This window comes from Schistocerca gregaria, chromosome 5 (genome assembly GCF_023897955.1).
Source record: "Schistocerca gregaria isolate iqSchGreg1 chromosome 5, iqSchGreg1.2, whole genome shotgun sequence".
NCBI classification, from domain to species: Eukaryota; Metazoa; Arthropoda; class Insecta; order Orthoptera; family Acrididae; genus Schistocerca; species Schistocerca gregaria.
In genome coordinates, this window is record NC_064924.1 from 97,634,794 (window position 1) to 97,651,127 (window position 16,334).

Below are 16,334 nucleotides of genomic sequence, written 5' to 3' on the forward strand. Positions count from 1 at the left end.
AAGTTTGTCACTGGCTAAATGATAATCTGCATTTGTTTGCATTAATATTGTTCACTAATGAAGCCACATTTACACAGAATGGGATCAACAACTCTCTCAATAATCATCGATGCTCGCAGAAAAACATACATGCTGCAGTGGAAACTAATTTTCAAGTTCGTTTTTTCATCAAGGTTTGATATGGCATATGTTAATAGTTCCACTCATTTTAGAAGAGCAAATGATGGGACAGAATTTCTTGCATTTTTTGGAAAATTCACTTGTTAAATAACTTGAGGGTGTTTCTTTGGCCATGCAGACTGCAATGTACTTCCACATTTTACCAGGGCTGTAATGGAACTTCTCAACTGCACTTCTCCTACTCGCTGGATTGGTGGTGGTAGTGCAATTAACTGGTCTGCAAAATTATCACAACTTACACCATTAGATTTTCGTTTATGAGGTTGGATGAAATCTGAGCAGTACAAAAGAAAGGTGAATATGCAAGATGAACTGTTTGGTCGTATCAAGGACGCTGCTGCCTTCATTAGGGAATGTGTAGAGGGACCCACACAAGCAGAACAACATGTTTACAAATGCATTGAAGTTGACAACGGTGAATGTGTTAAAAATACGTAGTTTTCAACAGTCACTTTGTAAAATGCATATTGTAATGTTTACTAGCTGTTGTACATGTGTAACCCAGACAACATATTGAACAACACAGAAAATAAGTACCAATGTACATTAACTGTGTTCTGCCTCGGAAACCATTCAAAACAAGGCATGTGTGCTGCATGAAGATTTTCGCTGCAAATGGTCACTGCTGTCATATCCATGAATACTGACCAATCCTCCTTAGGACAGACACCATGTATGTTTAATGAGTGGCAAGACTGAAATGGAGAGAGCATTTCAGATGGATAAGATTGTAATTATTTGGTTTAAATAATGTTGTTTAATAGTGAGCTTAATATGAAAGCATGGGGACTAGACTGTTACTGGAGTTACCATCAACATCCGTATAACATCAAGAAGAACAGATACGCCAATATAATCAATCTGAGAAGCACCTGGTCATTTATGCTTGAAGTAAATTGCTTTACTTGTTCAGTTACAAAAAATTATTCCAACAGTGAAGTACTAGATAAGTCTAAACACAACCTAAAACACTAATTACCTTAAATCTGTTTTCTTGTGATATTTGCTTGCTTTCTGCACGAAGTTTCTCTAGTATGTTGGTGACATGCTTCTTTGATGTCCTGGGAATGGACTTCTTTGATTTCTTGAGTATATGCTGTGCCACATTTTCTTCCTAAATTTATAGTAATAAAATTACATCAGTAAAAGTTTATACCACAAATGCAACATTACTTCATCATTCTTTAATATTAAAATTAATAGTTAAAGAGCAGTATATAGTATATAAACCTAGTGGTACCACTACACTGTCAGAAATGAAGTATTACAATTAAACCCTAATTCTAAAATGTAGCAGAGATGCTGACTCAGCACTCCACTATATGATGAGTAGCGACTTTCCTTTTCATAATATTGTTACATTTCATCCTGCTGGATTTTCCATTGTTTGATTCCAAACTGGTTTGTTTAGCTTCCATCTGATTCAATAGAAAGAGAAAGAGAGAGAAAGAGAGAGAGAGAGAGAGAGAGAGAGAGAGAGAGAGAGAGAGAGAGAGAGAGAAGGAGATTTCACACTTTCTTCTGGGAACTAAATTTTGCTTCAAAGATTTCTGATACACCTTTATCATTAAAGTTTTGGTAGTAGCTAGTGCTATCAGCCATTCTGTTCTACATAACTTCCCCAAATCTTTCTAGGTCAACTGGTTACTAGCAATATGCCATGACCGGCACCTTCCCCATTACTGAGAATTGTAAAATAAAACAAATTTGTATACTGTGTGTTTATTGTTATTACTCCTATTATTATCATCAGTCATTTGACACCCATGGCTGATAAAAGCTTTTCCCTGACTTCTATATGTACTAGGACATTCAGAGATACATCAGGTCACAGCTCCACTCTTTATCTAGTCTCCTGAAATCCAGCAAACAATTTCCTTGGTCCATCTTTCATTCATTCACAATATCCCAGAATTCAAATCAAAAACAGATCACAATATGAGTAATTTAGAATTATATACCCTCAGAGTAGCAAATAAACTTAATGATGGCAAGTCGTCCTGTGCCGATTGTATGTCTATCACATTCCTTTCACAATATGCTGATGAAATAGATCCCCTTTTAGCATAAAATCCATATCTAAGGACTGCACAGAGCACACAAATACACCAGAAAGCAAGTGGAAGTCATCTGCTCAATTACATACCTACATCATTAACATCAATTTGCATTAAAATTTTGGAAAGTATGCTGTGTTCCAATGTTATGAAATACTTTTGCAAAAAAATGGTCTACCGACACATAATCAGCATAAATTTAGAAAATACTGTTCTTGTGAAAACACAATTCATTCTTTGGTCACATAAGGTAATCAGTGGCTTCTAATCAAAGCGGGTGCCTAAGGAACCCAACGGAGTTTGTGATTTCCTGTCCGAAAGGACACAATTGGTAGTAACTGATAGGAAGGCACCTAGTGAAAGAGGAGTGTAATTGAAGCGTTATAGGCCCTCTGCTGTTCTTGACATATATAAATGATTTAGGAGAAAATACAGCCACATTTTTAGGTTGTTTGCAGATGATGCTGTCATTTACTGCCGAAGTAAGATCATAAGAGGATCACAGCAAATTGTAAAATTATTTAGACAGGATATCTGTGCAGTGCAAAAATTGGCATCTGAAACTGAACAATAAAAAGTTTGATGTCCTCCATATGAGTACTAAGAACAAAACAAAATCCATTAAATTTCAGTCACAAAAAAAAAAAAAAACTGTATTTAAATGTTGCCAATTCAGGTAAATAACCAAGGATTACAATTATAAACAACTTCAACTCAACCATCACAAAGAGAATGTGTGGATGGTGAACTAAAGACTGCATTTTATTGGCAGAATTCTTGAAAGATGCAACAAATCTACTAAACAGTATGCCTACACTATACCTATCGATCCTCTTTCGGAGTATTGCCAAATATATTTGCTGGCAGACATCATTATGGATTATCACATAAAAGGGGAGATGGTGTCATGAATATGATACGTATGTTGAGGTTACAATCACTAAAACACAAGCATTTTTCAATATTCCAAGATGTTTTGATTAAATTACAATGATCAACTTTCTCCTTAGTATGCTGCATGCGAAAACATTTTGTTGATTCCCACCTACATATGGAGATATGACCATCATAATGAAACAAGAGAAATCAAAGCTCACACGCAACTGTTTAGCAGTTAATTTTTCCCATGGGTCATCCAAGAGCGGAATGGTCGAGAAATAGTCTGGAAGTAATTCTACGTACTATCAGCTGAACACTTGGGTGTGAATTGCAGAGAGACATGTACATGTAGATACTTGTCACCAGCGGAAAATTCAGGGCGGTGGGAGAGGGTTATGGAACTGCAGCCCTCTCCTCCTCAACTACATCTGTTTCTTTTTAATTCTCCATCTTCATCCCCCTCCTCCCCCCCCCCCCCCCCCCCACACGCACACATAAATCTTTGCAACACAGCTTCCATATATCATAGTTTTAAAAATTTTGTCACTATTGTAGTTCGTATTATAATAAGTTAAGAAAACAACTTTGCTTACTCTAAGAATTTGAGATGACCCAGTGATACAAAATTTCTGTGAGATCACGCACCCCCCACCCCTCTTCCAGACCAAAATCCTTGATTTGACATTTCATCTTCCAATCCAATCTGTTTTCCTGGTCCACTTATTCGTTTCCACTTTCTCCAAGTGAATCTCAATCTGCATCTCTCCTTTGTTCAATTCGCATACTTAATTTTGAATGGTTTTTGCATTTCAAAAAGGTCCAACTTTATTGTCATTACTCAAAATAGGTAACACAAACCAACTGTAAACTTCACATTTCAGGCATGTCAGAAACTTAGTATTGTAATCTCTGTGTAGTTTACCAAATCATTTTTATTTTTTTTGTTTCTTTATTTTGCTTTTCCTCCGGCCACTGTCTTTAACAGTCTTACTTGCAAAACTGATCAACTGGTTCAAAGAATTCCTTATCTGGTGAAGTCACACCAAGTAGATCAGTGGTCCCCACCTGATCACATCCAATTTGGATGAAATTTTGCACAACTGCCCCTTGCAGAACAAAACTAAACTAAAATATGAGTTCAAGATATAAAAAAATTAGGGTTTTATAAGACTTTTAGTGAAGAGTGGTAAAATGCTGTGTGAGCTATAAAGTTACAGTATAATGTTAAGACAGCTTAAAATAGAAACTATTGGTTATCAAAAGGTGTAACCTGCGTCAGATGCACAGAATTTTGTGCTCTTTTCACTGTTAAAATTTCAAATGTCTCAAATGGCTCTGAGCACTTCTGAGGTCATCAGTCCCCTAGAACTTAGAACTACTTAAACCTAACTAACCTAAGAACATCACACACATCCATGCCTGAGGCAGGATTCAAACCTGTGACCACAGAGGTCGCACGATTCAAAACTGTAGCGCCTAGAACCACTCGGCCACTCCGGTCGGCAGGTTAAAATTTCAAGAGTATGTAATTAGCCATTTCATCTGTCATGAGGTCAGAGATGGGAAAAAATCAATTGCAACAATTTTTGAATCATTTTGTAACTAAAATAATGTTGGATAAATGAAGTGTATGGTGTGTCCATTAGTAGTTCCACAGAGAAGTTACTTGTCATCAGTTTCACCATACTGAAAAGGCTAGCTGCGAAGTATTCAAGAAGTTCTTAATATGTAAACATGCCATCACATTTTGTTATCAAATTTGTGCATACTCTGATGTCATACTGCTAAACATCATCATCTCCTACATTATTTATGAATTTATCAGTAAGCGCAAGTGTTTTTGTGCAAGAAAAGGTTATGTTTGTTTTGGAGACACACTACAATAAGGTTAAAAAATGAACTTGAAAATACTAGTGCCAAATAACCCCACTGAAATGTATGGGGGATCTTCTTGCTCATGTTGTATATTAATGACATAGTAGACAAAATTGTAGATTAAAACTGAAGAATCTACAAAAAGGTGCTAATTTAAGGAGATGGGACCTGGATAAACTGAAAGAACCAGATGTTGTAGAGAGTTTCAGGGAGAGCATAAGGGAACAATTGACAGGAATGGAGGAAAGAAATACAGTAGAAGAAGAATGGGTAGCTCTGAGGGATGAAGTAGTGAAGGCAGCAGAAGATAAAGTAGGTAAAAAGACGAGGGCTAATAGAAATCCGTGGGTAACACAAGAAATATTGAATTTAACTGATGAAAGGAGAAAACATAAAAATGTAGTAAATGAAGCAGGCAAAAAGGAATACAAACGTCTCAAAAATGAGATCGACAGGAAGTGCATAATGGCTAAGCAGGGATGGTTAGAGGACAAATGTAAGGATGTAGAGGCTTATCGCACTAGGGGTAATATAGATACTGGCTACAGGAAAATTAAAGAGACCTTTGGACAAAAGAGAACCACTTGTATGAATATCAAGAGCTCAGATGGAAACCCAGTTCTAAGCAAAGAAGGGAAGGTGGAAAGGTGGAAGGAGTATATAGAAGGTTTATACAAGGGCGATGTACTGGAAATGGAAGAGGATGCAGATGAAGATGAAATGGGAGATACAATACTGCGGGAAGAGTTTGACAGAGCACTGAAAGATCTGAGTCGAAACAAGACCCCGGGAGTAGACAACATTCCATTAGAACTACTGACGGCCTTGGGAGAGCCAGTCATGACAAAACTCTACCATCTGGTGAGGAAGATGTAAGAGACAGGCGAAATACCCTCAGACTTCAAGAAGAATATAATAATTCCAATCCCAAAGAAAGCAGGTGTTGACAGATGTGAAAATTACCGAACTATCAGTTTAATAAGTCACAGCTGCAAAACACTAATGCGAATTCTTTACAGACGAATGGAAAAACTTGGGGAAAATCAGTTTGGATTCCGCAGAAATGATGGAACACGTGAGGCAATACTAACCTTACGACTTATCTTAGAAGAAAGATTAAGAAAAGGCAAACCTACGTCTCTAGCATTTGTAGACTTAGAGAAAGCTTTTGACAATGTTGACTGGAATACTCTCTTTCAAATTCTAGAGGTGGCAGGGGTAAAATACGGGGAGCGAAAGGCTATTAACAATTTGTACAGAAACCAGATGGCAGTTATAAAACTCGAGGGACATGAAAGGGAAGCAGTGGTTGGGAAGGGAGTGAGATAGGGTTGTAGCCTCTCCCCGATGTTATTCAATTTGTATATTGAGCAGGCAGTAAAGGAAACAAAAGAAAAATGAGTAGGTATTAAAATTCATGGAGAAGAAATAAAAACTTTGAGGTTCGCCGATGACATTGTAATTCTGTCAGAGACAGCAAAGGACTTGGAAGAGCAGTAGAACGGAATGGACAGTGTCTTGAAAGGAGGATATAAGATTAACATCAACAAAAGCAAAACGAGGATAATGCAATGTAGTCAAATTAAATCGGGTGATGCCGAGGGAATTAGATTAGGAAATGAGACACTTAAAGTAGTAAAGGAGTTTTGCTATTTGGGGAGCAAAATAACTGATGATGGTTGAAGTAGAGAGGATATAAAATGTAGACTGGCAATGGCAAGGAAAGTGTTTCTGAAGAAGAGAAATTTGTTAACATCAAGTATAGATTTAAATGTCAGGAAGTCGTTTCTGAAAGTATTTGTATGGAGTGTAGCCATGTATGGAAGTGAAACATGGACGATAACTAGTTTGGACAAGAAGAGAATTGAAGCTTTCGAAATGTGGTGCTACAGAAGAATGCTGAAGATTAGATGGGTAGATCACATAACTAATGAGGAGGTATTGAACAGAACTGGGGAGAAGAGGAGTTTGTGGCACAACTTGACAAAAAGAAGGGACTGGTTGGTAGGACAAGTTTTGAGGCATCAAGGGGTCACAAATTTAGCATTGGAGGGCAGTGTGGAGGGGAAAAATCATAGAGGGAGACCAAGAGATGAATACACTAAGCAGATTCAGAAGGATGTAGGTTGCAGTAAGTACTGGGAGATGAAGAAGCTTGCACAGGATAGAGTAGCATGGAGAGCTGCATCAAACCAGTTTGAGGACTGAAGACCACAACAACAACATAGACAATATTATTATTAATTGCCTAGCAGACAATATTAATAGTAATCACATACTTTTTGCAAGTAATGCACCTTATTGTCATGGAGTATTATTTGAAAAAAGCCATACAAATATCTAGGCAGATCTTGATAAAAGCTCAAAATGATGGAAAGCTTGGCAACACACTTCAAATCTTCAGAAATTTATAACTGTGCACCCTAAAAAATTAAAAAAAAAATTGTCAATGTATCCTATGCTAGAATATCAATGATTCACATTTGGAATAAATCTACACATACAAATACCTAAATGTAATAAATTGTAAGGATATCAAAAGGAATTCTCGTGAAAGTGTAGTTGTAGGTAATACAAGTTGCACACTTTAGTTCACTGGCAGCATACTGGGAAAATGTCTTCAAAGGATAGTTCCTACAAAACCCCTGTGTGTCCGAATGTTTAATAAGTGTGTAGAACACAAACCTAATAAAACTAGTAGAAGATATGAAAATATAAAAAGAAAGGCAGGACAAGAGATAGAGGCTTTTTGATTTGAGGGAGAATCTTGTCAAAAGCTAGAAAATCTGAACTTCAGTACTGTCAAAAACTGGAAAACCTGATTTTCAATACTGCCCTACAAACACATATAATCTAAGATTTTGGAAGTATTAAGTTCCTCCTTCAGGAAGGGGGCAGCGATAGATTGCTGAAGATAAGGAAGGAGCAACAGGTCATTCAGAATCTAGCAAACCACCGTTCTAAACTTTAACAATCTATCTCCCTTTCCTCCCTGAAGAGAAACTAATAATTCCAAAAGATAGGATCAATGTTTTCATCTATAAATACGTCTATTGCCAGAACCGAAATTTCACCACCTGAAGGTAATAGCTGGCTGTTCCTTCACTTTGTAACTGCATGATTTTCTGAAATTTTTTCTTTTGATACAAACAACAAAAGCTGTGAGATGGTTGAAGGCAAAATGTCACCCATCCCATGACAGCTTACTTATGAAGTTTCATAAATCAGTATTACATGAATATTGTGGGAACACTTTTCAACCTCCTACATATTGCTCCCATATGAACCACAAAGACAAGATTAGATTAATTACAGCTCGCACTGTGACATTTAAACTGTCATTGTTTCCACACTTCATATGCAAACTGAATGGGAAGAAACCCTAATATGTAGTACCAGTACAATGGGAAATACACTCTACCACAAACATCAGTGATTTGTAGAACACAGACGTAGATGAAGCTTAGAGTTTAATAATGTACAGTACTATGCACAAGGGGATTAGTTGAAACTGAAACTAACTGAAGGACATCTATAGGCGTAATCCGTATCACTTCAGGCAGGGGAGTTACCCTCATAGTCTCAGATGTTATTGAATTTAACATACGTAAAAATTCAGGAGTAAGTAAGAAACACACAATTTTTTTTGTTTTCTCCAAAAAAATTCCAGCTCCGAGACACAGGCCTCCAAATATGACACTGCGAACACAATTTTAAAGATGCAATTTTTGGAAAATATTTTGATAGTTTTTTTTTTATTTTTTTTTTTATTTTTTATTTGAAAGATAATTGCTTTATGATTTGGATCTATCTGTCGAAGTTCTTTTGCCTTTTGAATTTTTTTATAATTTACAGATTTTTTTTTTTTTTTTTTGCAAGAATGCCAATCCATAAATGCTATATTCTCTGTAAAGAAGAACTTCCACTTTTAAATTGGACAAGTTTTATTTTTAAAAAATCACTTTTTTACTTTCAAGCATAATGTATGTCTGCACAAAAGTTGTTTCTTACTAATTTCTTTGTAACAATGTTTATTTATATAATCTTTGTTGCAGTTATTTCTTATCACTTTCTTTGTTGCAGTTATTTCTTTTCACTTGCATTGTTGCAGATATTTCTTATACTTAGTTGTAGTTTCTTGTCAGTTTCTTTGTCGTGGTTCTTCATTGCAAATTTCTGTATAGTAGTTGTTCAGTGCTAATTTGATTACTGCAGGGGTTCTAAGAAATCTGAGACCATCCAGTGATTCTGTGTTTTCGTGAGGAATTTGCCAGTTGACACAGCTGCAATGTGTTTTGTGAAAAAGACTGTTTGGAATGTCTTCTGACTGAGGCCACAGACGAGTGAACTCTGCTGACTAAAGATGTTTCCAGTGACGACTTTTTGTGTTCTGAATGTTTTAACAGAATAACAACAATGATAGTATCTGAACAAGGTGAAGCCTCTCATGGTGCAGATGATGCATACTTTGCATCAATAGAGGAAGAATCAAATACCCTGAATCAGTCAACTACAGAGGAAGGTGTTAGTCCTGTTAAGAAACCGTGATAATTGAAGTCAAGTCGTAAGCTCCTATGCATAAAGAAAGTGCAGAGGAATTACTAAAGGTATGGATGAATACACTACAGCTACACTGACCACACTCTTCAAAGTAGAAATTCCATCTTCAGAAGAAAATGAACCAAAGCGCTCTTGCACCTCCCGCCAGGATTTTTTCACAAATAACAATTCAGCTGTTCAATATTGTGCATCCTATAATGAAAAGGTGCAAGTTTTAACTGTTATTCAAGAGAATTTTCAAAGAAAACGATTTGAACCACATTCCATCAGTATCAAAGTGCATGGTAGGCTAATCAAGAAATATTAGGTCTGTAAAAGGAGTCTTTGGAAGACATTATGATCATCCTGTAGAATCAGCTCAAGTTCAGATAGTGCAGTCATTATATGTGGAAGATAAATGGGACTGTTCTCGACAGAGTGCCAATAAAAAAGACACTATAACAGTTGAAGCTCAAAAAGTTGTGAAAGTACAGAGGTACATGATTCACAGTATTAAAGAAACTATTACAATTTATAAGAGCAACTACACATCATCATCATCATATATTGGAAGATCAAAATTTTATGCAGTACGACCTAAGTGTGTAGTTCCACATCCACCTAGATATGTCTGTTAATGGGTGTACTGCGTGGATTTTGAACTTTGTGTGATTCTTTGAAGAACTTACTGGAGCATATGACACCTTGGTTGGGCGTGTGAAGCCAGTAGTAGTCTGTGACGTAAAGCGAGAGACTTGTTTGTTTCAAGAATGTGGTGACTGCCCTGGAATGGGACGACTGTCTTTACACACACTTGGCCTGGAAGACGTAGCAGATAACTCTGCAGAAATTACATACGCGACGTGGGAGGAAAATAAACTAATTAAGAAAACTGTTGCTTTTGACAGTTTCATTGATGAACTTGGTAAATGGTCAGTGAAAGCAGTAACACACCAGCATCTGAAGAAATTCCAACAACAACACATTGCAGAAGTGAAAGGGTATGTACAGGCTGAAGAACTATGTTCAGTGCTTCAGTGTGATTTTGCTGGGAACTGGTCTGTTGTTCTCCCACAAGAAGTACAAGGGTATCATTGGAGTAATGACCAGGTTACAATTTTTACAGGAGTGACATATTTACAAAGCAAGACCAAAAGTGTTGCAGTTATAAGTGATGACACAGGACATGACTCTGCATATGCTTTGCTAGCAATGCGCAAAAAATTCTTCAAGTCATTTTAAAAATTGTTACCAGTCAGTTGGCACAAGTAACTTACTCAATTCAAATTGAGTGAGTCGCTTGTGTCAACTGACTGGCTATACAGTGCTACTGGTCACGGGAATGAGGCCTCGTGATGGTGTAGGAGGCCTGCTGACTCACCATTCTAGAAAACATAATCTTTCCATATCAAATACAGCTGTGATTCGGAATCTGAGGATTTTATGAGAGTCCTGAAATCTTACACATCCACAGTCTTCATTCTTTTGTCCAGAGAGGAAATTGAAGAATTCCGTGAGCAGAAAAAAGAAGAATGGTCCAAACAAACTACTCCTGTGACAGGAATTCAGAAGACACATTTTTGGATTCAAAGTGTTGGGCGAACTCATATTGCACACACTTTAAAGAGCAAGAAAGAAGAAATTTCATTCGTTCAGCCAATACCTCAGAAACAGCAGAATAATATTCACATTCACAACCTGAGAGAGGAGATGTGTGTGGCATAAGTGTATGACTGTGACTGGTGGATTGCAGAGATTATAGACACCAGTTACAAGTTAAACAAAATTGTAATGAACTTTATGCTTCCACAGGGACCAGCTGCTGGAAATAGGTTTCCAGCTGAAGAACACCAACAATGCCATCAGTGCTCACTTCCTATTCACAATGTTTTGAAGATTGTAAGTGCACCAGTTCCTATTGGTTCAACAGGAAGGCATCTTCTATATCAAACGAAAATACTGAAGCAGTGGAACACATTTTTAGTTACTGGCTAATTTCAGTACAAAACAGAGTGTACAGAAGTTGCATAAATTGAAACCTTTAACTCTTTGGACCTTTCACATACATTTTGGAGCCATTTAAAATGCTTAAAAATGAGTATGACTGGCATTTTTGAAAATAATTTTTTTTCCATACATTATAAAAAAAAGTCCAGAATGCTATAGTAAAGGAACTTCGACAGACACATCCAAATGGAGGATTTATTTGTAATTATTAAGAAATTATCTTTCAAATAAAAAAAAGATTTTTTTTCCAAAATTTCCATTTTGAAAATGGTATGCAAAATGTCATCTTTGGAGGGCTGTATCTCGGAGCAGAAATTTTTTCGGGTGGGGGGAAATGTTCCTTACTATCTCCTTCATTTTAATGTATGCTAAATTCAATAATCTCCTAGCATGCCTGAATTGATATGGACAAAGCCTATAATAGGTCTATAAATTAGGATTAATAGATCATGGTCAAAATGAAAACACTTCTATTAGGCCCTAATTCAAGAATATTGCAAAGTTCATCTTTGACAAAATTGTAAAGTCAAACATACAACCCTGGAAAATGAAAACCACTAAAAACATGATGAATAAATGCTATATTTTAATGTTACACTAGCAGAAGGTAGTAAAATAAGTGATACTGGGTGTACTGCTGTGGACAGAATAGGTACAATGTAATGTCCACGAAAACTCACTGCATTCAAAAATTTGTTTCACATGGGGGCACTTGTAGCTTTAGTTTATGTGGTGTTGGTAGTGGAGACAATGATTTGTGTGGTGGTGGTGGGGATTATATCATTTGGGGAACATATGTTCAGAAATTAGTTGTCAGTGCCTTTGGGGAGAATGGGTAGTGCCTTTGATATACTTGCTTTTCCAGAACGGATTCTACCATAAAGTACATCAGTTTGTATGTTGCGAGTGGAGATGGAGTCCACAATCTGCCTTTTGCAAAAATTTGTTATTATTTGGGAGCATTTAACTGCCACATTTGTTATCGAAACATGTGGCTTACAAACATTGTGGCTTTAAAGTCATCACACTTTTGTCATGCTGGTTTTATTTTTTTAATTTGTTTCTTTTGTAGTGGGATGAGTAAGGGGAAAACTGAAGATTACTTTTCATTTTGAAGCTAATTTTGAAGGGAGTTTATTAACTGTAGGATCCAATAAGGAGCATGAGGTGGTTGTAGAAGTAAAAGAATCTCATTTTGAGAAACCTAAGTATGGGAGAAAGAACAATGTTCTGAGTCTTTGGGCATGGGAGCTGTTGTTTCAGAGGGAAGTGCAGACGATATTTTAAGCTGACAACATTGTAGTACAAAAGGCTTAGTTACAGTGATTGAAGAGTGTATTTCTAAAGGCTGATGGGTTTGTTTTGCATGAGGGATTGCAGCGAAAGTGGCACACAACAGAGAGATACTTGAGGACTGTAATATCTGTTGTTGGGAGAGGGCTCTTCCATTTTGCAAGCTCATCTAGATTATGTCCTATGAGTATTTCACAATAGCATGTCACTTTGAACAAAACACTGAAGCTATCAACAGCTGTCTCCACCTGGTCATCATGAGTAAACACCACCAACTGCTGGGGCTAGAACACTGTTTTGTTTATATAGGAACAACAGCAGTATATGGAACCTTCCACAGAGGGCCAAAGTTGGGCAATGCACTCCCACCTCCCACTAAGCCTCAAGCAGCCATCTTTGCTTTCAGTCATTATCTGAAGTCCGTCCACATGCCCTGCTAAGTGAACACTCAGTCTCTGTTAAAAGTGTAGTGGTTTATTCTAATCTCAGCCACCTCCTCAGTAACCAAATCCCAATATAATAATGCATGAGCCAAGGCTCCACAAGGTACCATTCTTGGATGTCTTACCAGAGCAGAAGGCACAAGGACAGCTTGGTCACTCAGTGTACATGAAACCAAACGCACACTTACTGGTGCTCGAACACAACAGTATTCACCACCATGTACACAAGAATGTGGTCTGTAACATGTCAGTACACAGAGCAAAGATTATTTCTGATGATGACGAACTACAATCTGAATTGCATCATTTGGGACACATAATCAGAGAGAATGACAAAGAAAGTCTCGGCTTTGACGGAAGAGGCCAGGCCAGCTGCATTCCTTCCATATTGTGGCAATCAGCAGCAAGTTAGGCCATTTGATACAGAGATGTGGACTGAGGCCAGTGTTCCAGCCTACCTCCAAGATTCATTATATGTTAATACCCCTTTACGAAATAGCCCTCCGAGTGCTTGGTGTGTACGGTGTTCATGTGTACACACAGCAGCTAAATAGGTCAAATTATTCACATTTTACAGAAAGCCACTGTTAAACACATGGTATATGGACATAAAATACAATCCAGAAAGAGGAGTCTTGGCTTATGTGTCATTATATTGGAATTTGATTATAGAGGAAACAACACAAAAATCACAACAATTTTAACAGAGATCAGTGGTACATACTTTCTATGAAATGCAGCCTGGCTGTGGAAATCAAGTGGAAGCAAAAGCAGATGCTTGAAATTTGTAGGGAGACAGAAGCAGCAGTTTCAAACTCAGAAAATTTATTTGTATTGTTAGCAGAAAAGCGTTAATACTTACTGCTTACTGATGCTGACTTCCTTATTTCAATTCTCTTTTGCTTTTGGAATTGGAGTTTATCAGTTACAGATTATTATTACCCTTCCTCCCCCCACCTCCTCCTTCCCAAGGGGGGGATTGTTGTGTGACCAATGGGCTGGGTGGTACTGATGGTGTGTGGGTGGTTTTTTTCTTTCTGAAGTAGTGGTTTTGTTTTGTGTGTAGTTATCTAGGATGGGGTTTGTTTTTGTTATGCTGGAGGTAGTTTACCTCTTTCTTCCATTAGGACACTGGCAATGTGTGAACTTTTCTACATCACAATGTTTCTCAAATGGGGAGTTGATGACAGTCAACATGATCTGATAATTTTGGGTAATCTTCACTTAGGAATTTGTAGAGATGGGTAATATCAAGCCATGCAAGCATCAGTACTTGGGGGAAACACATTACGTCTCAACAAACTATGCTGACCATGGTATAATCACTTGACCTGTCACCAGTGCAGTTTGTGAGAGATGTGATGGCACCTGGTGCCATTTTAGTACTGCCACAATCCTTAAACAACTGCGACATGTAGAATGATGAGGAGGATATCTCCCAGGGAGGTATCTTACAAAATCGTTTATATTCATAAATGTAAGGGCAATGTTGAAGACAGAATGGCACACAATACACAAACCTGTATTAAAATAGTGTACTGAGATGTAGTGCGTGTTCCCACAGTAACGGTGCTTATGTAATTTAATACTGCTCATTTTTCTAAACTTGCGATGTAAATTTTACCAAAAACAGGAGAAAACCGAAAGTAGAGATTCCATCCCTCTGCTTTGCATACTATAACCATTTTTTAAAATCATGTGCAGTATCACTGCTCCATAATCTGGCCCCCTCTCGTTGTCACAGCAAATCATGAAGATTATTTTCATTCTGTTTCTATGGTACTTCGGTTAATTTCATTTTGATGTACTTTTGTTGTTGATACGTTCGTTACATGTTTTGATTAACGAACCGCTGACAACAGATTAGAAGGTACACAAGAACATGCCACCAATTGGGCTCAAACACTCTGGTATAGAAAAAGTCATCGACAGACGTAACCTGTGTGTTAATCGTGCCGGCAAACTGAAGCAGCGCTGTGTAAGAATGCGAGTTACTCTCTGGAGTTTCATCATGCTTCAGTCTCTTGCAGGATAATAATAGAGCTTCGTGGGGATCCTCGTCGCAACGGCGTTTGACACGCAGTATGGCTGCCATTTCATGCGTTTTAAATAATCAAAGTATGTTTACGACGCCTGAACGGCAATTATTACGCGCACGAAGGACTTTCTGAAATACAGCACATCATGGTCATCAAAATCACGTTCACGAATCACTCAACTTCAACTACATTCCCCACCCTCACACCACACACAACGCAAAACAAAAACATAACTGATGTAAAACTAATCTCCTTGGATACAATAGCAAAGACTCTGTTTTGTACTGTCAACAAAATCGGCCAGGTCACGTGATCGCGGTATGGCGTAAAAGACGGTCCACACGCAACGATCTGTCTGCGCAGACATCGGCGTACATGCAAAAGATCGCTGCAAATGTGGTGTGTTCACACGACACAAACCCCAATCTACTACTCGCCCGCCATTTGTCGGTGTAGAAACATGGAGGTGAAAATATATTACCTTCATGTGTAGTAAAGAAATATCGGTGGCAAGCGACTACGCTCTCCGTAAACGTCAAAAATTTAATGGAGTTATTTTGAAATATAGAAATGGAGGAAGTTCTGTTGTGGTCTATGTTCTTAACTTGTGTTGCAAAAAACATTCAGTCCAACCGCAGGAAACAGAGAAAGCGCTCAAAATGGTGTAGACAGTGGTTGCTAAACCGAAAGCAGTTTTCTCACGTAAATTTACTGCGAGAGTTGCAGGACGAACCTAACGACTGCTGAAATTATTTGCGGATGGATGTCGAAACTTATAAGTAAGTATCTTTTAAAACTTGTCACCCCTCATATTATGAGAAAAAAATACTTGTATAGAGAAGGACAATTTCTCCTCATGAACGGCTGGCGGTAACATTAAGATTCCTAGCAGCAGGAAGGAGCTACAAGGATTTGGAATTTTCAACTGTAATATCGAAACAAAAGTTGAGTGAAATTCTACCCGCAATTTTTCAATTACAGCATTATATGCTGCTGTCTTTTTGTCTCGGTCACTATATTCT

The 16,334-nt window shown here is 37.6% G+C and overlaps 1 protein-coding gene across 1 annotated transcript in view; it reads right to left on the reverse strand.

The window, feature by feature from the left end:
- The window catches only part of LOC126272012 (probable RNA polymerase II nuclear localization protein SLC7A6OS), a 59,020-nt gene extending 43,350 nt beyond the window's left edge, over positions 1-15,670 (reverse strand). Inside the window, exons 1-2 of the mRNA XM_049974501.1 lie at positions 15,213-15,670; positions 1,160-1,294 (exon numbers count right to left, since the gene is read on the reverse strand). Coding sequence (XP_049830458.1) covers positions 1,160-1,294; positions 15,213-15,368 — 291 coding nt within the window. The 5' untranslated portion in view covers positions 15,369-15,670. The remainder of the gene's footprint in view (positions 1-1,159; positions 1,295-15,212) is intronic.
- Positions 15,671-16,334: the final 664 nt, after the last annotated feature.